The following is a 26681-nucleotide window of genomic DNA, read 5'->3' as shown; positions in this document are numbered from 1 at the left end:
TACAGTAATCCAAACAGTATGGTATTTGCACAAAACAGACACATAGATCAGTGGAACAGAATAGACCACCCAGAAATGGGCAGTGTATTATATGGGCAATTAATCTACAACAAAGGAGGTGAGAATATACAGTAGGGAAAGGACAGCCTCTTCAGAAATGCTGTTGGAAAAGCTGGAAAACTACATGCAAAAAAATCAAACTGGACTACTCTCTCACATGATGCACAAAAATAAATTCAAAATAGATTAAAAATTTTAAATGTAAGACCTGAAGCTGTAAAACTTCTAGAAGAAAACATAGGTTGTGCACTCTTTGACATTGGTCATAGTAATATTTTTGGATATGTCTCTTCAGTCAAGGGAAACAAAACCAAAAATAAACAAATAGGACTATGTCAAACTAAAAGACTTTTGCACAGCGAAGGAAACTATCAATAAAATGAAAAGACTGCCTACTGAATGGGAGAAGATATTTGCAAATGGAATATCCAATAAGGGGTTAATATTCAAAACATACAAAAAATTCATACAACTCAACATCAAAAAAGCCAAACAACCCAATTAAAAAATGGGCAGAGGACCTGAATAGACATTTTTCCAAAGAAGACATACAGATGGCCAGTGGGCACATGAAAAGATGCTCAACATACTAATCATCAGGGAAATACAAATCCAAACCACAATGAAATATCACCTCACACCTGGCAGAACAAATTACAAGCATTGGTGAGAATGTGGAGAAAAGGGAACCCTTTTGCACTATTGGTGGGAATGTAAATTGGTGCAGCCATTATGGAAAACAGTATGAAGATTCCTCAAAAAGTTAAAAATAGAACTACCATATGATCCAGCAATTCTACCGCTGGTTATTTATCTGAAGAAAACAAAAACACTAATTAGAAAAGACATATGCACCCCTATGTTCATTGCAGTATTATTTACAATAGGCAAGATATGGAAGCAACCTAAGTGCCCATCAACAGATGAATGGATAAAGAGGATGTGGTATCTATATACAATGGAATATTACTCAGCCATAAAAGCATGAAATCTTGTTGTTTGCAGCAACATGGATGGCCTTAGAGGATATTATTCTAAGTGAACTAAGTCAGACGGAGAAAGACAAATACTCTATGATTTCACTTATATGTGGAATCTAAAAAAATAGATGAACAAACATAACAAAACAGAAAGAGTTACAGATAGAACAAACAGGTGGTTGCCAGAGAGGAGTGGTGAGGGGAAGAAATAGGTGAGGGAGATTAAGAGGTACAAACTTCCAGTTGCAGAATAAATGAGTCACCAGTATGAAATGTACAGTGTGGGGAGTATGGTCAGTAATTACGTAATATCTTTGCATGGACAGATTATATCTAGACTTATATTAGTGGTCATTTTGAAATGTATAGAAATATGGAATCACTATGTTGTATAACAGGAACTAACAGACTATTTTAGATCAATTGAATTTCAAAAACAAACTTATAGAAAAAGAGATCAGATTTATGGTTAGCAGGCGGGGGGTTTGGAGGAGGGGGAATTGGATGAAGGCAGTCAAAAGGTACAAACTTCCAATTATAAGATAAATAAGTACTAGGACTGTAATGTACAACATGAATATAAATAACGCTGCTGCATGTTATATATGAAAGTTGTTGAGAGTAAATCCTAAGAGTTCTTATCACAAGGAAAAAAAATTTTTTTTCTCTTTCTTTAATTTTGTATCTATGAGATGGTGGATGTTCACTAAACTTATTGTGGTAATCATTTCATAATGTATGTAAGTCAAATCATTATGCCATATACCTTAAACTTATACAGTGCTATATGTCAATTATATCTCAATAAAACTGGAAGAAAAAAATCCTACCTGAGGCATAATATGGAGCTTTTAATAAACTATCATACTGATTTATTAAAAAGAAAGAAAATTTGTCCTAAACATAACTGTAAAAATCTTTAATAAAATATTAACAAACCAAATTCAACAACATGTAAAATGGATTATCTACCATGACCAAGTGGGATATCTGAGAAATATGTTGTTGGTTTAAGATAAATTAATGTAATATATCATATTAATAAGGGATAAAATGCATGGTTTTTTCAGTAGAGACAGGAAAACCATTTGACAAAATTCAATGCCCATTACTGATAAACTGGTAATTTCTTCAATCTGTCAAAGGGTGTCTATTAAAAAACCTGTCATTGGGATTGACATATATACACTAATATGTATAAAATAGATGACTAATAAGAACCTGCTGTATAGCAAATAATAATAATAAGTTATCATGTATTTAAAAAAAAACAAAAAACCTACAGCTTACACTATAGTTAGGAATTAAAGACTGAGTGCTTTGTCCCTCAAATCAGGAATAAAGCAAGGATGTCTGCTCTCACCACGTCCATTTAACGTTGTACTAGGGATTCTAGCCAGTGCAGTAAGACAAGGAAAAAGAAATAAAAGGCATTGAGAAAAGAAAATGAAAATTGCTTTTATTCATGGTGACATGATCCCATATTTAGAAATTCCTAAGGCATTACTAACAATAAATGAGTTTAGCAAGGCCTCTAGATTTAAGATCAATATACAAAAATTATTTGTATTTCTATATACCAGCCATGAGTATTCCAAAAATGAAATTAAGAAAACAATTCATTCACAATACATCACAAAGAGTAAAATACTTAGGAATAAGTTTAACATAGTATGTATAACCCCTGTATACTGAAAACTACAAACATTGCTAAGAGAAATTAAAAATCTGAAGAAATGGAGTAGCATTTCACACTTGTGATCTGAAAGACTTAACATTGTTAAGATGGCAGTTCTCTCCAAATGTATCTATAGATTCACTATAATCCCTTTAAAGTTCCAGCAGACTCTTTTCTTTTGGTAGAAATTGATAAGCTAATTCTAAAGTTGATAAGGAATGTAAAAGACCTAAAATATTCAAAATAAGTTTAAAAGGAATAGAGTTAGAGGACTTACTGGATCTCACAATTTACTGTAAAGCTGTAAGTAATTCAGATAGTGTAGTATTGGCATGAGTAATAGATCAATGGAACAGAATAGAAAATCTAGAAATAAATCCTTACAGTTTTGATAAATTGATTTTGACAAAGATGCCAAAATAATTCAATGAAGAAATGATAGTCTTGTCAACAAATGGTGCTGGAACAATTGGATAGCTACATGTATAAAAATGAACTTTGATTCTTACCTCACACTGTACACAAAAATTACTTAAAAAGGATCATGGACTTAAGTGTAAGAACTAAAAGTCTAAGGTTTTCTAGAAGAAAATGTAGAAGATCTTTGTTAGTCAGGATATGGAGGAACCAGAACTCTCATACACTGCTGGTGGGAATGGAAAGTAGAAACATTTAAATATATATACTTCTCATATGACCCAGCATTTCCACCCCTAGTTATCTACCTAAGAGAAATAAAAACATATGGGCACATGCAAATATTCATAGCAATACTATTCATAATTGCCAAAAACTAGAAAAAAAATCCAAATATCTATCAACTGGTGAGTAGGTAAACAAATGTGTTATATCCATACAATGGCACATGACTCAGCAATAAAAACTATTAATACATGCTACAACATGGATGAACCTCAAAAATGTTATGCTAAGTGAAAGGGACCAGACACAAAAGACTATATTCTGTGATCCAGTTTATATGAAATTTCTAGGAAAGGCAGGTTTATAGAAATAGAAAGCAGATCAGTGTTTGCCTACAGCTGGGGGATAGGAACAGAGATTTATTGCCATTCTTGTTTTTCTGGTGATGGAAATGTACTAAAATTTGAGTGTGATGATGGTTGCACAACTCTATAAATTTACCAGAAATCCACCAAATTAACTACTAAAACTACACTAAAAATAAGTGAGTTTTACAAAGTATTAATTATACCTCAATATAGCTATTTTCTTAAATCACATCAATAGAAAAAAATAGGAGAAATCATAATGTAGTACACAACAAATTCATATATATTCCCAATGAAAATTGTCTTCTAAAATTTCTTAATTGAGAAAATATATTAAATCTAAGGTCTAACATTATTTTCAGTAATGAAGCTCAACTTAGTCCCCCCCCACAAAAGAATAAAACAAGAATAACCCCTATTACTATTATTTAACATGCTGTTTGAGATATATTTGCTAAGATGAGCAAAACATTCTAATTAATATTATCTTTGCTTTTAAAATATTTGTTCTTTTATTTTTCTAATTAATATTAGAATAACAAAAATCAGTGTTTGAAAATGATATGATTTTACACCTAGGAAATTTTAAATGGCTAATCATAAACACACAGGTGATTTCAGCTGTATTTGTAACCTTTTATTTCTTGAACTGGATAGTGGGTACATGATAGATGAGACACCTCATTAAAGATGACAGTTGGAATATGTGCATTAATCTCCATCTGATTTCTTCTGAAAATTCTCTAAAATTATAATAAATAAGAAAAGAAATCAGCCTACAATAGGAGTGAAAGAATGCGAGAGAAGACTACTGTAAAAGAGAGCTGTTAACACAATTTTGAAAGTTGGAAAATGGATGTAAAGAAAGTAAAAATGTTAAGTGTCTATAGTAGGGGATGCCAGTGGGAAACAAGTGAATTCCCTGTTTTAAAACACCTGTATTTAGTGGTTACCAGTGGGGAGAGGGAAGTGGGGAGGGACAATATAGTGGTAGGGAATTAAGAGGTGCAAAGTATTATCTATGAAATAAGCTACAAGGATATATTGTACAACACAAGGAATATAGCCAATATTTTATAAATAACTATAAATGGAGTATAACCTTTAAAAATTGTGAATCACTATATTGTACACCTGTAGCTTTTATAATATTGTACATCAACTATTCTTAAATTTAAAAAAGATTAGAGGAAAAAGACCCCTGTATTTAATTTCTGAAAGACTCAGGAATTAGATGCATCAGGTATATCTGCAGATATGAGGTAGAACTGGAAATAGGATTGTTTGAGCATATGTATAAGGGGCAATAGACCTGCCCCCAGATCCTCCACCTTATTCTACACAGCCTCATAGTTACCTTATCTTCCACTGACAGAAGATTGAAGTTTGCTCTCTGGAGAGGCTGAAACAGAGAAGTTCTGGATTCTGGAATACCATACACAAATGAGAATGGGGTGAAATACTGTACTCATAAAGGAGATTAAGTAAAAGTCTGGTGGCCAGGCTTATAATCTCTAAACAGAAGACTGGAATTTCTTTTTGCACAAGCTGACTGAAAAGACCTAAGGATACTGGAAGTGAAATGGCTGGCTACTCTCTACAACGAGACCACTGTTCAATAAGCTTCCCCTACTGCACACTGAATGGGCATTCAGCATGTTAGTGCCTCACTCTTAAGTATAAATGGATAATTGAAGATGCTCAAATATTTGAGACCTAGAGAAAAGGAAGGAAAGAGATTTTAAAAAATGATACAGGAATTATAAGAATACTATTTTAAAGATATAATTAATATATTTAAAGAACTGTGTACTATTTTTTAAAAAGTCTATAGATGAAAAAGTAAGAGAACCAGAAAATAAAAATAACCAAAGTAAATTCAGTAGGAAAGTTGGAAGATAAAGTTGAGGCCATTTCCCAGAAAAATAATATGAAAGAATGAGGAAAAAAAAATAGAGGGCTTCCCTGGTGGCGCAGTGGTTGAGAGTCCGCCTGCCGATGCAGGGGACGCGGGTTCGTGCCCCGGTCCGGGAAGATCCCACATGCCGCGGAGTGGCTGGGCCCGTGAGCCATGGCCGCTGAGCCTGCGCCTCCAGAGCCTGTGCTCCACAACGGGAGAGGCCACAGCAGTGGGAGGCCCGTGTACCAGAAAAAAAAAAAAAAAAAAAAAATAGAAAAGTGAGTGCAGTTCATGTAGGAAGCCTAAAATCCAACTAATAGGTGTTCCAGGAAACGGAAATATGTGGAGAAGAAATTATCAAATAAATAATATTTTAAAATTTCCCAGAGCTGAAATACACACATTTACAGATCAAAAGGATCTTTTGAGTGATCAGCATTATTATGAAATTTCAGAACTAAATTTTAGAAAGATTCACTTCAGTCTGCCTCTTGTGTTTCTCCTGTGAGTCTCCTTTATTCACACAAAACACCACTTCTGGTCACTAAATGTGTGGAGATTTTTCCCTACACCAGGCAGTTCTCTGTGACACCAGCTGGGTATCCTACAATTCAACTCATTTCTGACACTGTGTACCTGGAGGTAGTGTCAGCTCACACAGGTTAAGGGCTTGGTCCCACAAGACTGCTCCTTATCCCACTTTGGATGCCAACTGCAAGAAGTAGGTCCTAGGTTACCCCCAACTTCTGTCCAATTCGGCTACAAGTCAGAATTTCTCACAACCTTCTCCTCAGGTTTGATTAATTTCCTAGGGTGGTTCATAGAACTCAGGGAAACACTTCCTTAAACATTTACCAGTTTATTAAGGAATATGATAAAAGATGCAGATGAATAGTCAGATGAAGAGGTACATAGGGTGAGGTCTGGAAGGGTCCAGAGCACAGGAGCTTTTGTCCCTGTGCAGTTTGGGGTATGTCACCCTACTGGAGTGGATGTATTCACAAAGCTGGAAGCTCTCTGAACTTCATGGAGGCTTCATCTAGTAGGCATGATCAATCATTAACTCTGTTTTCAGCCCTTCTCCCTTTGCAAGAGAATGGGGGAGAGGGAGGGCCTGAAAATTCCAAGCTTCTAATCATAGTTTGTTCCTTCTGGTGACCAGCCCTCATGCAGGAGCCCACCTAGAGTTGCCTCATTAGAACAAAAGGCACTCTTGTCACCCAGGAAATTACAAGGGTTTCAGGAGCCCTGTGTCAGGAACTGGGGACAGAGACCAAAATAAATTTCTTTTTACAAATCACAACATCACAATAACATTTGAAATCAGAGCCTGTGTTAAGCAGGGAATAGAGAGAAGGATCAAAACAGATCTTATACAAGATTGGGAGTCAGAATGACATTGGGCCTCTCAGCAGCAACTTCTGGCTCATTGGAAGTTAGAAGACGATGGAACCTTCAAAGTTCTCAGAGAAAATGGCTTTCAATCTAAAACTTTATGCCCAGTCTAACTATTAACCAAGTATAAAGGCATCACATGAAGATATATTCAAACCCTCAAAGTCTAAAAAGTGTGTCACTCATGTCTCCCCTCAGAGGAGGACATGTACTGTATACGAGTGAGTAAACCAAAAAAGAGGAATCCATAGTATCAGGAGACAGGATGGCTGACGCAGAGAGAGGTAAAAAGAATTCTGGATTCTTAAGAGATGTCCCAAGATGAAGTTCATTTATTAGGCTAGAAAATAACAAGACCAGAAAGGAGCAGGCAGACAGGAAACTGTGGTATGTAGACATCTTCAAGGAGGAAAAAAAAGAAACCAGTGTTTGTTGTGTTTGAGCACACTGGGAGCAGATTTGTAACACTTATAGGGAGTTTCAAAATGAATTAGTAATCTATATGTAGAAAGTTAAGTGAATGAAAAAAATGAAGCTTGTCATATATGGCCTTTCTTATGTTGAGTTTCTTTCCCTCTATAGTCACTTTGCTGAGTTTTTATCATAAATGGGTGTTGAATTTAGTCAAATGCTTTTTCTGCATTTATTGAGATAATAATATGATTTTTATCCTTCGTCTGGATAATGTGGTGTATTCAATTGATTTGTGGATGTTGAACAGTCCTTACATCCCAACATAGGAGCACCTAAATATATAAAGCAAATATAAACAGACCTAAGGGGAGACATAGAGAGCAATGCAGTACTAGTAGGGGACTTCAGTATCCAACTTTCAACAATGGATAGATCATCCAGACAGAAAATCAATAAGGAAACGTTTGGCTTGAACTGCACTTTAGACTAAATGAACCTAACAGACATATACAGAACATTCCATCCATCAGCAGCACAATACACATTCTCCTCAAGTGCACATGAAACCTGCTTCAGGATAGATCATATGTTAGGCCATGAAACAAAGTCTTAACAAATTTAAGAAGATTGAATTTATATCAGATAACTTTTGACCAGTGTTATTAAACTAGAAATCAATAACAGGAGGAAAACTGGAAAATTCAAAAATATGTGGAAATTAAACAGTATAATCTTGAACAACCAATGGGTCAAAGAGTCAATTAAAAATTTTGAGACAAGTGAAAAGGAAAAATTTTATACACTTACAATGAACTGTCTGCAAAAGAAATTAAGAAAGCAGTTCCATTTACAATAGCATCGAAAAGAATAAAGTGCTTAGGAATAAATTAAACAAGGAGGTGAAAGATCTGTACACTGAAAAATATGGAACATTGATGAAAGAAATTGAAGAAGACACAAATGAAAGATAGCTCATGTTCATGGATTGGAAGAATTCCTACTGTTAAAATGTAATGTACAACATGATAAATGTAATCAACACTGCTGTATGTTATATATGAAAGTTGTTAAGAGAGTAAATCCTAAGAGTTCTCATCACAAGGAAAAACTTTTTTTTCTATTTTGTTTATTTTGTATCTATGTGAGATATTGGATGTTCTCTAAACTTGTAATTATTTCATGATGTATGTAAGTCGAATCACTGTGCTGTACACCTTAAACTTATACAGTGCTCTATGTCTTTATATTTCAATAAAACGGGAAGAGAAAACAAAATCTATTATTTGGAAAAGGAAAAAAATATTGTTAAAATGTCCATACTACCCAAAGCAATCTACAGATTCAAAGCAATCTCTATCAAAAGTCCAATGGCATTTTTAACTGATACAGAAAAAATAATCTTAAGATTCATATGGAACCACAGAGGGACCCCAAATAGCTAAAGCAATCTTGAACAAGAAGACCAAAGCTGGAGACATCTCATTTCACTTTCTGATTTCAAATTATATTACAAAGCTATAGTAATAAAAACAGTATGGTACTGGCATAAAAGACACATAGAGCAGTGGGACAGAATAGAGAGCCCAGAAGTAAACCCATGCACATAGGGTCAACTAATCTTTGGCAAAGGCACCAAGGATACACAATGGAGAAATGACAGTCTCTTCAATAAATGGTGTTGGGAAACTGGATATCTTCATGCAAAAGAATGATATCAGACCCTTATTTTACACCAAACACAAAAATAAACTAAAAATGGATTAAAGACTTAAATGTAAGACCTGAAACTGTATAACTCCTAGAAGAAAACATAGGGAAAAATCTCTTTGACATTGGTCTTGGAAATGATTTTTTTGAATTTGACACCAAAAGCACAGGCAACAAAAGCAAAAATAAACAAATGTGACTATATCAAACTAAGAAGTTTTTGCACAGCAAAGGAAACATCAACAATATAAAATGCAACCTGATCCAATTAAAAAATAGGCAAAGGGCCTGTATAGACATTTTTCTAAAAAGGACATACAAGTGGCCAGCAGGTATATGAATACGTGCTCAGCATCTCTAATCATTAAGGAAATGTAAATCAAAACGACAGTGAAACATCACCTCATTCCTGTTAGGATGACAATTATCAGAGAAGTCAAAAGATAATAAGCATTAGTGAGGATACAGAGAAAAGGAAACCGTTGTATACTGTTGGTGGGAATGTAAATTGGTACAGCTGTTATGGAAAAGAGTATGGAGGCTCCTCAAAAAAATAAAAATAGAACTACCTTATGATCCAACAATCCCTCTTCCTGGATATTTATCCAAAGGAAGTAAAATTACTTTCTTGAAGAGATATATGCACTTCATATTCATTGCAGCATTATTCATGGTAGTCAAGATATGGAAACAACTTAAGTGTCTGTTGACAGATGAATAGGTAAAGAAAATGTGCCCTATTTCTCTGTCTATCTTATGAGGTGGAATATTATTCAGCCTTTAAAAAGAAGGAAATCCTACCATTTGTTACAACACAGATGGATCTGGAGGGTATCACACTAAGTGAAATAAAACAAGCACAGAAAGCAAATACTGCAAAATCTCACTTATAAGTGGAATCTAAAAGAGTCAAACTCATAGAAGCAGAGAGTAGAATGGTTACCAGGGGCTGAGGTGTGGGGGAAATGGGGAGATGTTGGTCAAAGGTAATAGACTTGCAGTTATAAGATGAATAAATTTGGGAGATCTAATATACAGCATGGTGACTATAGTTTATAATACTGTATTGTATACTTGAAATTTGCTAAGAGAGTAGATTTTAAATGTATGCAACACACAAAAATGCAAAAAAATGCTAACAATATGAGGTGATGGATATGTTAATTAGCTTGATTGTGGTAATCATTTCACAATGTATATGTATATCAAAGCCTCACATTGTATATCTTAAATATATACAAGTCCTATTTATAAAGGTAGGGGGGAAAATGAGGCAATTAACAGTTTCAGGGCAAACAGCATTTCCAAGAAAGGAAATATAATCATTGGTTACTACTTGACTTAGGTGGGAACATGTTTTACGTAATCATAATACTCTAAACATCAAATATTGATTTAACTAAAATTGTGAGAAAACTATATGGGGGAAACTATAGTGCATGCAGGAGGGCATGTGTATGTGTTTTTGGTGGTGTAATAATAATAATGATAATGAGTATTTAGAATGTGTCTTGTATTATTTTAAGAACTTCTCTTTCTCTGTCTCTGTCTCTCTCGCTTTCTTAATCCTTACAACAATTCCATGAGGTAGATGTATTATCATTCTCATTTTACAGGTGAAGTAACTGAAGTGCAGAAAGGCTAAGTTAGAAGGCTATCTCCTCATCTTCAACTGTTAAGAAGATTGTTATGTCTTCACCTTTTGTCATGTGACTCGCAGTGCCTTCCTGTGGGAGGAGAGTCCTTCCTTGCCCCACAGGTTTCCAGCTTGGCCAGAGGACTGAGCAGAATGTGAGCTCCCCTACTTTGACCAGCCCTGTGCCTTCTCTCACCTTTCCTACTCAGTGAGCAGTTAGAGTGCTCAAGTTGGGGTTTGGAATTCTTCTGTGGCCTCACTTTCACACTGATCCCACATTTTTAATTACCAAGACTTCTGGATTCTACCTTCTTGTATTTTTTGACTATGCATACTTTTCCTAGGTCATGCTTCTGATGGTCTGGACTGACCTGTTGTCTGCACTCATCTGGTCCACAAACTATTGCCTGCAGCCAGACTCGCTGGAGCACTGCAGGCTTCATGTTTTACATGTTTATTGTCTGTGTCTAAGTCAGCCTTCGTGCAACAGTGGCTGGGTTGAGTACTAGCACACACGTGGTACAGCTCACAAACCCTAAAATACCACATGCCCTTTACAGACAAAGTTTGTCCACTCCTGATCTAGGTTACTGGAGTCACTTTTTTAACTTTCTGTTTTCTCTGCCCCCGTTTCCCCCTCACCCCTCAATAATCACTGAAGCCAGCTTATTGTTATTTTCTTTTTGTTTTAACACAAATCTGACTTTTTCTCATATTTAAAACTGTTCTCTGACTTCCTGTTATCCTTATGATAAATGCACACTCTTAGCATGATTATAGTCTTCAAAATCTGGCTTCTGCTTACCTCTCCAGTTTCTCTCTTTCATACCTTAACCCCTTTTTCACTTTCACTCTGCTTTAGGTCTTCTTGAACTTTAGTTTTTGTCATGCTATCTCTTATTTCGAGGTCTTCTCATATACTTTTCTGGGTTTTTTTTTGTTTGTTTGTTTTTTTGCGGTACGCAGGCCTCTCACTGTTGTGGCCTCTCCCGTTGCGGAGCACAGGCTCCGGACGTGCAGGCTCAGTGGCCATGGCTCACGGGCCTAGCCGCTTCACGGCATGTGGGATCTTCCCGGACCGGGTCACGAACCCGTGTCCCCTGTATCGGCAGGTGGACTCTCAACCACTGCGCCACCAGGGAAGCCCTCATATACTTTTCTTAATTTCCCCTTTTGCTACAGCCCATGTCCTTCTTTGCAAATTCTTATACACCCTTCAGGTCTTGGATCAGGTATTATTTTCCTTTGGAAATCTTTCTTTGACTTCTTAAATCTGAGTTAGGTGTCCTTCACACATATTCCTATAGTGCTGTACTTGCCTTGTAATTGTTGTTTTGTTGTTCATCATCTGCTCTAAATCAGGTGACTTCTCTCTTTGTGCCCGACTACTATACAGTAGTATAGAATCAGTGGCATTAAAATGGACATTTCAGCACACTAAGAGAGAGAGATGTGTTACAGGGTTTCCCTTGTCTTTTATTCCCTTTTAAACATGGAGTCCAACAGTACTGCAGCAGTATTTCCAGTGCTTTAGTCCCTTTACCTAAAAGTAGGAACTACATCAGTCAGGTGGTTCTGAGCTTTGAAGATATTACACAGCTCTGTGGGGAGCAAACATTAGAGAGGGCTGAATACAGCCAGTAGCTGGGCTCTGCAGAAAATTTCCAGACCACTGCTCTAGCAACTAGTGCAGGGGTATCCCACTTTTCTCCTACAGTTTTATTGTGGGCTGCTAGGTTGTGGCCCTGGGTTGTGGCCAATAAGGAAATTCACTCACAGCTCCCAGGGTTTATTAATCCCATGGAACCTTTCAGAGGCATGCAATCTTGTTTATCTCAAAATCTCTCCCTACATTGATTAGGAATGCATTTTGTACTGTATAGTGAGAGACAGGATGTGTAGTGGTTTGTAGTGAGAATGAACGAGTTAGAGTCTCTGTGCCTTGTTTTCCTCATCTGCAAAGTGAAGATAATAAAGGTGCCTGTCTCACAGGACAGTTGTGAGGACTAAATGAGTTAAACAAATTAATGTAAGTTTATGTAAAGTGCTTAGAGTAGTGCTGTGCACATTTTGCCTCTTACTATACATACTGTAGAATATGTAGGATCAAGCAGAAGGATCCTAAAACAAAAGCATGGCATGTGTTTTTTATTCTTCCTCAGCACAGACACATATAAAAGTATCTAGCGACTGTCTTATCTGGCTCAAGAACGGTGGTCATAAATTTCTTAATGATTTTTGTCCAAAAAATGGTGAGGGAAGTTCAGGGGGTGTTTTCCTGAGGAACCCTCAAACATTTGGCTTTATTGTCTGTTTTCCCTTCTGTGCGTGCACACTCTGAAGATAGAGCCGTGCTTTGACTTCCTTAGTGCTCTGTGCTTAGCTCAAGTAGCTTATCTGGCATACGGAAGAAACGTATTGCATATTTGTTGACTAAGTGAATGAATGAATGTGTTTCTATTGCTGAGGGAGGTTTTCCTAATTTGGTGTTTACCTTTAGATAATGCTAATTCTGATTCTGTAACATTGTAGGTGAAAAGTCTAGAAAGCAAAGAAAGTAGAAAAATTAATGTGGCTTTAAAGTTAAGGCACTTTAAGCTTCTTTAGTTAGAATAGTACTGCTGCAAATGTCCACAAGGCCTATGCCTGTTAGAATATAATACAGTGATATCTTTACTTTTAAAATTTTCATTTCTGATTTCAAATGTAGTACAAGATCATTGTTATTTCCATGAATATTATGCATATTTCAAAAATTAGTGCACATATTTTTTCCAAAGGGTTATTTTTGCCCCTGAAATGTCTAATTATCAAAATTTGATTCCTTCTTAGATTTAATTTTATTACATTTAGAGTTTTAAAACTTTTTTTTTGTTTTTGTTAAAATCTACAGTTTGTAGTTAATTGGATAGAAACATAGGGTTCACTTTAAAGAAATTGTTTGGCTGCATCTTTTAGTTAAACAGAACCAAAGATCAATAGTGCCTCAATATCTAGACTAGAGAAATAGCAAATTACTCTAACGTTTAATTTTTACAATAATTTTAATGGTTAAATATCTAATTTTAAAAACTTGATCAGGAACTAGCATGTACAAGTGGTGATTGAGCACGAAATTAAAATTCATCTTTTAAAACAGTTATACTTATTAATCGTAATGAAACAAAACTGTTAGGCAAACCAGGATTTTTAAACACAAAAGATAATTCACAAATTTGCTTTTGAGTCATAATATACAGCAAGGTTATCATGACTTTCAAATCCCGAGTTTTTCCTGTAAAACCATTGTCTATGTGTTAATAAAATAAAACATATTCAGTGAATATGAGTTACCAGGTTTCCCCCATTATCCAAAAGTAGAGTGTTCCTATGAAACTTTTCGTAAGCTGAAATGGCAATTGTGAAGAAGCAATTACCATAGGACACATCTTGCTAACAGATGCACAAAATACATCAAAATGCAGCACAGATGCTCACAGACACCTTTCAAAGCTATGGGGGCTTGATGCTGAGATGCTGAGTGTGTTCCTGGGGAAGGAGCCTGATGGTGCTGCTCTCCCTGCTCGGGTGTGTGCTGCCTCTGTAAGAGCTCCCTGAGATCACTGAACATTGTTTATGCTCTTCATCTTTGTTTGGAAAAGTAAAAATCCTCTTTGGATTTTTTTCGGTTAGCGAAGACAGATACTAATGTAGGTCTTTTGTAAAAACGAAATGGTGTAAAGCAAACTTTTGAAAAGTGGGGGACTTCTACTCACACCCACCCACCCCAGAATTATAAGAGTACAGCTTGAGGAATTTTCACAAACTGAACATAACCATGTGATAAACACTCAGATCAAGAAATAGAACATTAGGAGTAACACAGAAGCTCCCCATCACATGCTCTTCCAGTCACTGCTACCAACAGAGGTAACCTGTATCCTTACTACTATAGCAGCACCATAGGTTAAGTTTTGCCTATTTTGAGGCTTACATAAATGAAATTATACAATACATACACTTTTGAGTCTAATTTCTTTTGTTCAATGTTACGTTTCTTTTGTTCAATATTATGTATGTGAGATCCAGTCATGTTGTTGCATAATTGCAGTTTATTCACTATAGCACCACAATTATTATCTGTTCTACTACCGCTGGGCAATTTCTAATTGTTGTTGATAGGTAGTTTCCAATTTGGGGCTTTTATAAATAATTCCTCTAGGAACATTTTGTACACATTATTTAGTGAAATTTATATATCTTTCTCTTGGGTATATACCTTGAAATAAAATGTCCATCAGGTTTTAACTCCTCATTCTAATATATAAGTGGACAGCCAATGATTACTAGATATTTGAAGAAATCTTCCAGGATGAAAGAGAAGAGAAAGGAATGAACCCAAAGAATCAAAATGAAAAATGTAATAGAAGAATTTGAAGAAATTTCTAGAAAGCAGAACAGAAAGACAAAAGAGGTAGAAAATAGGAGAGAAAAGTCAAAAGTCTTAAAAGGGAAGAAATTTAAATATAAATTATGAGAAAACTTCCCTAAAACTGAAAGACATGTATTTCTATATGGAAGGGATTCTCAGCACAATAGGTGATAAAAGACTCATAATCAAGGCATATAATTATGTGATAAAACAAAATACATGTTTTATCATAAATGTCACTTCTGTCAAAAAAAAAGGCACATCATTCTGAACACCATGAATAAAGTGAGGATTAAGAGGAAGGAAACAATTCACATTCAAAGGATCAGGAATCAGAATGGCATTGGAGTTTGCAACAGCTACATTGGAAGCTAGAAAACCATGGAACAGTGTCTCAATTCCTGAGGGAAAATTATTAACAACTTAGAATTCTGCATCTAGGGTAACTTTTAATCAAGTATAAGGGTAGAATGAAATCATTTTCAGACATGCAAGGATTGAAAACACTGTCTTCTGTGACCCCTTTCTCAGGAAACTACGGAAGGAATGTGCTCCCAGAAGATACGGATACAGCAAATAAGGACTTACCACAGAGAGGGGGGAAGGGGATTGTCAGGATGAGAGTGAGCAGTTCTGGGATTATAGCCATGCAACAGGCCCAGAGAGCAGCTAGTCCAATTCCAGCAGCAAGATAGAAAGAGGGTCCTGGGAAGGGGGTTTCCAGGATTTTTTTTTCTTTAAGGAAAAAAAAAGGACTTTGATTAATTTTCTGGCATTTGAGTATTTGGAAACTGATAAATATTTTCACTGACCTCATAGAATAAAAGGAAGCATATAAAAGGAAGCATATAAATAGAGTGAACAAGGAATGATATATTTCATAGTGATCATACTCTACTGATTATTATTATATTATTATTGTCACAAATTAATTGACTGTATTGTGAGGATATATGTTTTTGGGGTGGAAGTGAGGAGGTGAGAAATAGTAGTGTAAGAAAGCTAAATTCTCATATACTATATTAGGAGTTCATAGGTGATTTTTTTTTTTTTTTTTAAAGAAGATGTTGGGGGTAGGAGTTTATTAATTAATTAATTTTTGCCGTGTTGAGTCTTCATTTCTGTGCGAGGGCTTTCTCTAGTTGCGGCGAGCGGGGGCCCCTCTTCATCGCGGTGCGCGGTCCTCTCACTGTCGCGGCCTCTCTTGTTCCGGAGCACAGGCTCCAGACGCGCAGGCTCAGTAGCTGTGGCTCACGGGCCTAGTTGCTCGCGGCATGTGGGATCCTCCCAGACTAGGGCTCGAACCCGTGCCCCCTGCATTAGCAGGCAGATTCTCAACCACTGTGCCACCAGGGAAGCCCCATAGGTGATTTTTAAAATCAATAAATTGAAAAATAGCAGTATAAACATATTATTTAGACCTATGTAAGTAAATACCAAGAGAAACAGCTAAAAAAAGATGAAAGCATTTGTTTTTAATGAATGAAATTGGGAGGAGAGGTAAGGTGGGTCAGGGGACTACCTGTTTTTCACTTACTGACCTTTTGGTACTGTTTGATTATTTTTAAATTATAATCAAACATGCATTACTTGATAAAACTAAAAACTAAAACAAATATTAATGACAGGTTCCTTTAAGGAGCATTAGGATTAAAGTGTACTCAGTAAAAGGGAGTCAGGTGTAGAGAAAAAGAAACGTAAATTTAGCTTTTGTTTTAAAAGGGCTTTTAAAATGCTGTTTATTTCTGGTTTTTGTTTTGTTTTATTCTAGGGCTTCAAAAACAAACCAAAAAAGATGGGTCACATAAAGGCAGACTTGATTGATGTTGACTTAATCAGAGGTGAGTTCTAAAGTTGGCTTGTTTCTTAGGTATATCATTATATTATTTCATAGTGGTACTAAAGATTCTTTTTGGATATCTTCCCTATATGATGGTATACTTTAATTTCCCAAAGTAGTGTTCTTCCTGCATCATTCAGGCTTTAGCATTTTTTCCCCTTTGCTTTATACTGTGTGGCTATGTAAATTACATGGTTTCCATGAGGGTGAAAGAGATGAACTTGGAGACTTGCTGCTGTGTAATGAAGAAAAATATATTGTATACCGTTCAAACAAGCCTGACTTATTTTGAGCTCCTGTCCTAGTGATTGAGGCAAGAAGTTAGTATATATAATGAACATCGAAGAGGATTCTTTTTCACTGAACAGGTTATGTGCTGATTTTTGCTCTCACCTGTTTTTAATATAGTGTTACAAGTGGGCATTAGTCTAGTGTACATAAATGTTTGATGTTTTGTTTTATTGTATATTTAAAGGCTCAACATTTGCCAAAGCCAAACCTGAAATTCCGTGGACATCTCTGACTCGGAAGGGGCTTGTTCGAGTTGTATTTTTTCCCTTTTTCAGCAATTGGTGGATTCAGGTTACCTCTTTAAGAATCTTTGTTTGGCTGCTACTGCTTTACCTCATGCAAGGTAATTGGAGGAGTTGGGATAAACTATGACAGTTTCTTTTTGCCGCTGTTGCTATCAGATCATGCAGACCTTACTGTTCTTACATTTACCCTTTCATTTGATGGTTTCACGTACAAAGAAACGAAGGGACATACACCATTTGGAGATCATCTCAAATTTATTTGCTCAGAGAGAGCAAACATGATTTTCTAACTCTTCTCTCTTGAATTTCTTTCTGCCTGTCTCACTGGCCAGGCCTTTTCAAGCTTTTCCTGTGTCTGACCTTTGAATATTGGGTTACCTCTAGGTTGGATCGGGATTCTCTTCTCTTCTCTAGGTACTCTCATCAAGCCTTGTACCTTTAAATATAATTGATATACTGGTGATTCTCAAATTTATATTTTCGGGCCAGATCTCTCTGCTGAACTTCAGACTTGTAAATACAACTGCCTGTTTGACATTTCCATATGGAGATTCCATAGGTATCTTGAACTTAATCATATCCAAAATGGAACTCCTGATTTTTTTTTTTACAATCTTTTCTTTTATACGGTCTTATTCCCCTTTAGGTTTTATCCCATTTCATTAAATGATGCCATCAGCTACCCAGTTTTCAAGCGAAAAATTGTCTTCCTGTTCTACTCTACCATCAACCCTCATATTCCATCTGTCACCAAGTCTGTAAGTTTGACCTCCAGAATATGTCCTGGCTACTTATCCCAGTCTCTGCTGCCACCATCATAGTCCACAGCACCACCATCCCTTCACCTAGATCACTGGAATAGCATCTACTCAGAGCTTTCTTTCTGCCCATCACTCTTTTCACAGCAATTAGAGAAATCTTTTGAAATGGAAACCCTATCATGTCATTTTCCTGCTTTTTTAAGTCGCTTTGGTGACTTCTCATTGCCCTTGGAATAGAAACCCAAACTCCTCACCAGGGCCTCCAGTGCCCTACATTATCTGTCCCCTGCTAACCTGTCAGATGCCATGTCTTACCACTCTCCTCCTTGCTTACTCTAGGCATAAGGCCTTTTTCTATTCCTCACCCAGGGCTTTTCTTTCTGTTTGAAACAATCGTAAGGCTTTTCATGTGGCTATCTTTTCTGTCATCTTTAGGATCTGTGCTCAGATGTAACTTTCACAGAAAGGCCATCCCTGTCTATACTTTCTAAGTAGTTGTACCACCCCTCAGTCACTGTCACAGGAGTCTGTGTTAATTTCTGTGTTACACGTCACTACCTGATGTTTTTTCTCTTTTCACTATGTGCAGGGGCCCAGTGTATGCTCTTTAATATACTCCATTGCCTACAGGAACACTTTCTGAAAGAGGGCAGCATAGATATGGTTATACCTGAGCAAACAGACATGACTTAGAACAAAGAGTAGGTGAAAGGTGAAGGTTGGGTTAGGGTGAAAGGATTTGGGGTGATTTTTTTGTTTTCTTTTATCTGTGTCAGTTTTTTTGAATTGTTTTCATAACTGTCATTTAGTTGCTGCATAATATTACATCATGTGGACAAACCATCATTTCAAACTATCATTTTAATGTCTGTATGAGTCTATCATAAGGATTTAACGTAAACACTTTTTATAACTGCTTTATAGTCCATTATATAAAAGTACCATAATTTACATAACTCTTCCCATGTAATGAGCATTAAGTTGTTTCTAGTTCTTTCTTAATAATACCATCATGAACAAAATTTTTCAAATTTTGTATTATTTCTTTGGAATTTATTCTCTGGAATAGAATTAACAGATCAAAGAATGTAAACGTTTTAAGGCTTTTAGTGCATATAGTGAAATTGCTGGTGACATAATTCTTTTGGAAAGTAGTGGATTCTGTTTTACCACAATCTTAGCATTATCATAATTCTAAAAATTGTTACCTAATTTGATATACGAAAATTAGTATTTTACTTGTTTAATGTGCATTTCTTTGGTCACTTGTAAGGGTGAAGTTAAATATTTTTCCACATGTTTGTTATTAAAGAATTTCTTACTGAGATAAATTATATATATTAAATTTGCGTGTACACCATGGTCTATTTCTGGACTATATATTCTGCACCATCAGTTTGTCTGGTTATTCTCATATCTGTGTCACATTTCTTTAATTACTGTAGCTATTTAATGAGTAGTAATGTTGAGCAGGACAAGTATTCCTCTATTATTCTGTGTTTTTCAACATTTTCTCTTAGGTGTTCTTACTTGCTTATTCTTTGCAAAATAATTTAGAATTATTTTATCATGATCAAAGACCAAAAAAAAAAAATTGGAATTTGGATTGGAACTCCGTTCTCACCACTCCCCACTACAAAATATAGATATAGATATATTTGGAGGGAATGGGGAGAAAATTGATATATCTTTCCTTTTTAATTAATTAATTTATTTTATTTATTTATTTTTGGCTGCACTGGGTCTTTGCTGCGCACGGGCTTTCTCTAGTTGCGGTGAGCGGGAGCTACCCTTTGTTGTGGTGTGCGGGCTTCTCATTGCGGTGGCTTCTCTTGTTGTGGAGCAGGGGCTCTAGGCACACGGGCTGCAGTAGTTGTAGCATGCGGGCTCAGTAGTTGTGGCTTGCGGGCTCTAGAGCACAGACTCAGTAGTTATGGTGCATGGGCTTAGTTGCTCTGCGGCATGTGGGATCTTCCTGGACCAGGGCTCGAACCTGTGTCCTCTGCATTGGCAGGAGGATTCTTAACGACTGCACCACCAGGGAAGCCTGATATATCTCTCCTTTTAATCAAGTCTTCTGTTATATCTTTCTGTAAAGCTTTGTAGGAATTTTTTTTTCTTATAAGGCCTGCATAGATCTTGTTAAACTCAATATTTTTTTCATTGTGGTAAAATATACATGAAATTTACCATCTTAACTATTTTTAAGTGTACAGTTCAATGACATTAAGTACATTCACATTGTTAGGTAGCCATCACCACCATCTATCTCCAGAACTTTTTTCATTTTTCCAAACTGAAACTCTGTACCCATAAATCAATAACTCTCCAATTACTCCTACCCCCAGCCAACTACTCTTCTACTCTCTGTCTCTATGAATTTGACCACTCTGAGTACCTCATATAAGTGGAATCATACAGTATTTGTCCTTATTTCACTTAGCATAATGTCTTCATCCATTTGTAGCGTGTGTCAGAACTTCCTTCCTGTTTGAGGATGAATAATAATCAACTGTATGTATATACCATGTTTTGTTTAAATGTATCATCCATCAGAGGATGCTTGGGGGCTTCCACATTAAAGAAAAATATTTTATGTTTTTATTTTTGTTGCTGCTGCTGTAGGTATGAGGCTTTTTTTGTTTGTTTTATGTGTTTTAACTGGTGATTGCTGTTACATTTGAAAGCCTTTAGTTTATACTTAAGATTGTTATATAACCAGCCACTTTTTAAACTCTTATTATTTCTAATAGTTTTTCGGTGCTTGTCTCAGATTTTCTAATTATACAACCATATTGTTGGCATAATGAAAAGTTGGTCTCCTCTTTTTTCATACATTTCATTTACTTGTATTGCATTAGTCAGCATTTTCAGAGCAGTGTTAAGTGATAACAGTAAGAGTGATCATAATGTTTTGTTCCTATTCAGAATGTTTTCATTAATATGATGCATGTTGATTTTACTTATATATTCTTTAGTATATGTGCTGCCAAAGCGAGCACTACTTATTTATATTCTTTAGCATTTTAAGGACATATTTTTATATTCCTAGTATTTTAGAAAAGATGGGCATTTAAGATTAATTACAAATCAGGAACAAATGTCTATTTTTATAGAATGCTTTTTCACTACTAGAGTTGGACCAGACTTCACAGGTTAAAGGCACATCCCTTCCCAAGACACCAGCCTTACTTTGGGAGTCCCTAGGGCTACCCTTACTCTGACCAGCTGGCTACAGTTTTGAGAGTCCCCCACTCATTCCCTCAGACTTAATAATTCACTAGAATGACTCAAAGCACTCAGGAAAATGCTGTCGTTATAGTTTTATTGTAGCAGAAGGATACAAATTAGAAGGGGTGCATAGGGCAAAGTCTGGGAGGTCTTCAATCAGGAAGTTTTTGTCGTCCTCAAGGATGTGTTACCCTTCCATCCATGAGGGATAGCAGTATGCACAAGGTATTGCCAACCAGAGAAGCTCACCCAAGCTTTGGTATCCAGAGTTTTTATTGAGGGTTTATTATGTAGGTATGTTTGATTGAGTCACTGGCCAAGGAGTTAAACTCAGTCTTTAGCTCCCATTCCCTCCCCAAAGGTCAGGCTGATACAGTGTGGCTCAAAGCCCCAGCCCTCTAATTCCATAGTTGGTCTTTCTGGTGTGGCTACTCCTATCCTTAGTCATTTTATTGGCATAAACTATCCTCTGTGGTCCAAGGGACCCACCATGAATAACAAAGATACTTCATCATTTGGAAAATTCCAAGGGTTTAGGGTTACCTCCCAGGAATCAGGGACACAGACCTTTTACACAATTGGCAATTGAGATGATACATATGCATGCGATCAAAACTACATCGTATTAAGTTATTAAATTACATCAGTTAAGTCTCAGTCAACGATTCCTTTAGTGCCTAACATGTCTGTGCCAGGTACTCTTCTAGGCTCTGAGAAAGATTTCCTACTAGCATAAACCCTATATGATCTTGGTGAATTATTCTTTTGCTGTATTGTCAAATTTACTTTAATAGTATTTCAGTCATTCATTCAACAAATATTGAGTGCTTACTATGTGCCAGGTACTGATCTAGGTACAGCAGTGAACAAAATAGACAGAAATCCCTGCTTTCATGGTGTTACTTTTTAGAGGTAAATTTATATCCATGTTCACAAGTCAGCAAGGTCTATAGTTTATTGTCTTGGTGCTATTGTTGTTATGTTTGGGTATCAGGGTATTAGGGAATGGAATTAATTTTTCTCCACATAGAAAAGTTTGTATAGCACAAGAATTATCTTTATGTCAAAGTCTGAAAGAACGAATCTGTAAAATTGTATCTGGAAGTTTTGGGAGATAATTTGTGATATCTTTCTGTTTCTTTCATTACTTTTTTCTTTGGACATTTCATCCTCACATACAAAGAGGCAACGTAGCATGACAGTTAAGAGTAAGGACTCCTGGCAGTCCAGTGGTTAGGACTCCATGCTTCCACTGCAAGGGGCATGGGTTCCATCCCTGGTCGGGGAACTAAGATCCTGCATGCCACACCTCGGCCAAAAAAAAAAAAAAAAGAATAAGGATTCTGGAACCTGGCTGCCTTGGTTCAAATCGCAGCTGTGTTAATTGCTACATATAACTCTGGACCCTGGAGAATACTGGGTCTCTGAGCAGAGCAGTACTGCAGAGGGTTATACAGTATCTAGTTGTTTTGTGCTGGAAAGTCTTTCAGAATATCTAGATTGTCATATTTCCAGAAAGGCAGATCCTTTGGACACATCATTCTTCACTTGCTCTGTGATCTAGGGCTTCAGGTTTTCACTCAGCTGATGTGCAGGTGGATTGTATTGTAGAAAATTATGTGCTTTCATCTGTATACTTCTTTAAATGATAGATTTTTAGAGAAATAATCTGTAGAGTTATTAGAATTGTTTTTAAAGATAAGCCCTAATGCTTTCCACTTTGAAATCTCTTCTTTTCAGTTATAGCACTCGTGTTCTATTTTATGATGCCTATTGTGAATGTAAGTGAAGTACTTGGACCCTTGTGCCTTATGTTACTCATGGGAACTGTCCACTGTCAAATTGTGTCTACTCAGATAACAAGGCCATCGGGAAACAATGGAAATCGGAGAAGAAGGTGAGATGAGAAATTATACTTTTGGTTGTGTATGTTCTGGGAGAGGCATTGAAGAACAAAATCTTTGAGTGAATTAATACAAAATCTTCCTCTTTTGCATATATTTTTCATTATTTTTTTGGCTTAAAAAAAACCCCAAATGCTTTACTTTTACTTTTCTCCCTGATGCTTAGAAACCTTGTCATGAACTTTTAATCCAAGGGGGATGGGGGTTTGTCATTCAGTACCGTTGTTTAAAAGGAAAATTCCTATACTGTATTATTCCTTATCAAAATTTACCTTAAATAATGATTTTAATGAAAAACATTCTTCTTCATAATTGTCTCAAAATTTGGTGAAAATTCACTATAAGCAAGGATCTTAGTACATTAGGTTAGTGCTACTAAAATTTTTACCTTTTTTCAATAATATGTAAAAAGAATGGATTTCTAAGTGTTCTAAACTTTTAATAAAGATTTAACTTTTCTACACATTGAATTCATGTCTAGTCTTTATTGATTATGTGCCGTTTTGGGGGTTTGGAACTGTTAAAGGTTTCTTAGATATACATGGTATTATCTTACAAAAGTCATCTTTCTCAGAGTATCTGTAGATTTTTGTTCCCCCAAGGAGTTACTATATAAGGTTTTTTCATTTGGTGCAAAGAATTTCAATATATTTATACTTATTTTTGAATGTTATTTTCAAAACTTTTTTTTTCCAGGAAAGAATATTCCTTGAAAATTCAGTTTAATTGATTTAATGTTTTCTAAGGAAATCAAATATTGTGCTATGTCTCATTGGTATTTACAGGATATATCTTTTCACTGCATAGAATATCAAAAAATTGATCACTTGCTATTATTTTGTGTCCCCATGATTAAATGTGCCAAATGGGTAGATTTCTGGCATCCATATTTAAAGAAATTGTTCATTCTTTCTGTGGTTCCTGAAAAGACTGTTGGTCATACATATGAAAATTTTCCTTCTAGTTATGTTTTTGAATGGCATTTCTATTTATTTAATGAATGAACAAAATGGTAACTTAGCACTTTGTTCTGGAACCTGTTTTTGCCCTTAAGTCAGAAATGTTCCTGTATAATTTATCCTCATTATATGAAGTTCATTATACTTAATTTCAGGTAGTAGTCAGTAGGGATATTCTGAGTAGAGACGGAAAAAGGTCCTGAATAATCTAAAGTTGTTGAAATATTTTTTTTTTAGAAAATTACGAAAAACTGTAAATGGTGATGGGAGCCGAGAAAATGGAAATAACTCCTCTGATAAAGCCAGAGGAATAGAAACTTTGGAATCTGCACCCTTTAATGGTGGTTTTTGGGGGACTCTCTTTGGCAGCAGGTGGGAAGTCTTACATTGGAATTTTTACATGATTTTGTGTTCACATTAGTGTTTACATAGTATATAATCTGATTAGGTTTTAGGAATACACAGTGTAAGCATATTATCATTGTGGTGAGATTTTTAAAGGTTCTGGAATGATGTGCTTATTTGCAATGGCGCCACTGTCTGTCATGTTACCCATTAGTCCAGTAAACTACCATAAAAGTGTCATTCTGCTTGATCTTTAATGGTTTTTTAGACCACAAGATTATGGAAATATAAATACTCTTGAAGGGTAAATATTTTAAGTCATATTGGCCAACATCTTGAGAGAATGAAGAATTTCTAAAAGATGAGGTATTTTTCAGTATGAGAGCTGATTCCTCTTTAGATGTGGGGTGCAGGACAGGAGGCTGGTGTCGATGGGCTGTAGGACAGAAAGGGAAGTGAGTCCAAGACACATTCAACCTCCTTCATGATTTTGTCGGTTGTAGCAGCGCTAGTATGACTTGAAGAAATCCTTATTTTATCATATGTTAATGTTTGTGACTCAAAAGTAAAGTGCTTTTGCAGCTTTGTTTTTGAAGACGAAGTATGTTCACAAATTTTTCTAAAGATAAGTTGACACTCTTTAGTTGAAGTGTTTGAGTTCTTTGTGCTGAACATTGTGCTGGGCACTGGGCATTCCTCTTAGTGATTTTACCGTCTAATTAGGAAGGTAAGAGTAGCAGGTATGATACAGTCACAAAAATGTAAAAATACCATAAATGATATCATGCTGACTAAAGGCCATGCAGTTCAGCAGAAGGAGTGCGTATTCTGGGGTGAAGTAGTCAGCAGGAGTCAGGGAGGAGCTGAGAGTTGCTGGGCTTTGAAGCACAGGAGAGGGGAAGACATTCTATGAAGTGGCACAAACAGGCAATGTGAGGGCGGGGTTGGCATTGCGTTTGAGAGGGAAGACTGTGGACCCACTTCCTTGCAAAATCGAAAAGAACAGGCTTCCTCTCAACTAACTGACCCAAGTCTTTGGAGACTAGAGAGAGAACTGGCTTCCTACGCCCTTAGGCAAGCTAGAAGCCTGAAATGTACAATTTCTGAATCTTCTTGATTTCCAGAATAATATATTGTACTCCTCAGAAGAAAGTGACTTCATGAAAGATATTACTTTCAAAAAACTAACTAGTAATCTTTTTTTCCTTTTTTAAAAATAGGATGAAAAGAGTAAAATTAATATGTAGCAAAGGGACAGAGACTGACAATGACTCAGGTTGTCTGCATCCTATCATCAAGAAAAGACAGTGTCGACCAGAGATTAGAGTGTGGCAAACAAGAGAGAAAGCAAAATTTTCAGACGGAGAAAAGGGATGCAGGGTAAGATTTAGATGAGAGTAAGTATTACAAGGTCTTTTCTTTCCTGTGTAAAATTTTTCTATTCTTAGACTCTGCTAGAAACACAAAATAGGTACTAATAGATTTGTGTCATTTGAAATGTAAAACTACAGGATGTGAAAAGGAGAACATCATGAAGAATAACATGAAGACTGTACCTTATTCTTCTAATTTCTAGGACCAGAACCTGTTATCGCCTCTGCCCCTGGTCCAGCCTTAGTAGGAGACTGGTAGATTCAATAAACAGATTAGTGTAGACGCTGCTGTGTCGTCTTCCAGAGAGGCGGTGATAGTGTGTTAAGGTTTGGGAAACTATTTTCCAGGTTTAGGTATAGATGTTTACGTCTGCTTTACGTCTAAAACTAACAACACTCTTACTTTATAGTCTTGAAATATTTTCTTACTTGTTAGACTGGCATTTACGAATTACAAAAAGCTAATATTTTGGAGCCATTACTGCAACCAAGCCCTATTCTAAGTGCTTTACAAGTAGTAACTCACTTAATTGTTTCAACA

At 36.0% G+C, this 26681-nt stretch overlaps 1 protein-coding gene across 7 annotated transcripts in view; it reads left to right on the top strand.

The window, feature by feature from the left end:
• PHTF1 (putative homeodomain transcription factor 1) overlaps positions 1 to 26681 on the top strand; it is a 66282-nt gene that overhangs the window by 5017 nt on the left and 34584 nt on the right. For 3 of the 7 annotated variants that reach the window (XR_003429540.1, XM_027090944.1, XM_027090943.1), the window contains exons 4-8: positions 16963 to 17032; positions 17507 to 17665; positions 23300 to 23456; positions 24660 to 24794; positions 25988 to 26147. Coding sequence is in view for 6 of the 7 variants with exons in the window: in XM_027090944.1 (XP_026946745.1) it covers positions 16963 to 17032; positions 17507 to 17665; positions 23300 to 23456; positions 24660 to 24794; positions 25988 to 26147 (681 nt within the window). In the remaining variant the exon portion in view is untranslated. Of the gene's footprint in view, positions 1 to 10760; positions 10936 to 16962; positions 17033 to 17506; positions 17666 to 18213; positions 18326 to 23299; positions 23457 to 24659; positions 24795 to 25987; positions 26148 to 26681 lie in introns of those variants that run through there. The other 4 variants (XM_027090945.1, XM_027090948.1, XM_027090946.1 and 1 more) reach the window with 4 other exon arrangements.

This window comes from Aethalodelphis obliquidens, unplaced genomic scaffold, assembly GCF_003676395.1.
Source record: "Aethalodelphis obliquidens isolate GAN/ISIS:26980383/991018 unplaced genomic scaffold, ASM367639v1 scaffold70, whole genome shotgun sequence".
Lineage (NCBI taxonomy): Eukaryota > Metazoa > Chordata > Mammalia > Artiodactyla > Delphinidae > Aethalodelphis > Aethalodelphis obliquidens.
The sequence above is the reverse complement of the archived record's forward strand: the minus strand, read 5'-3'. Positions and strand labels throughout refer to the sequence as shown.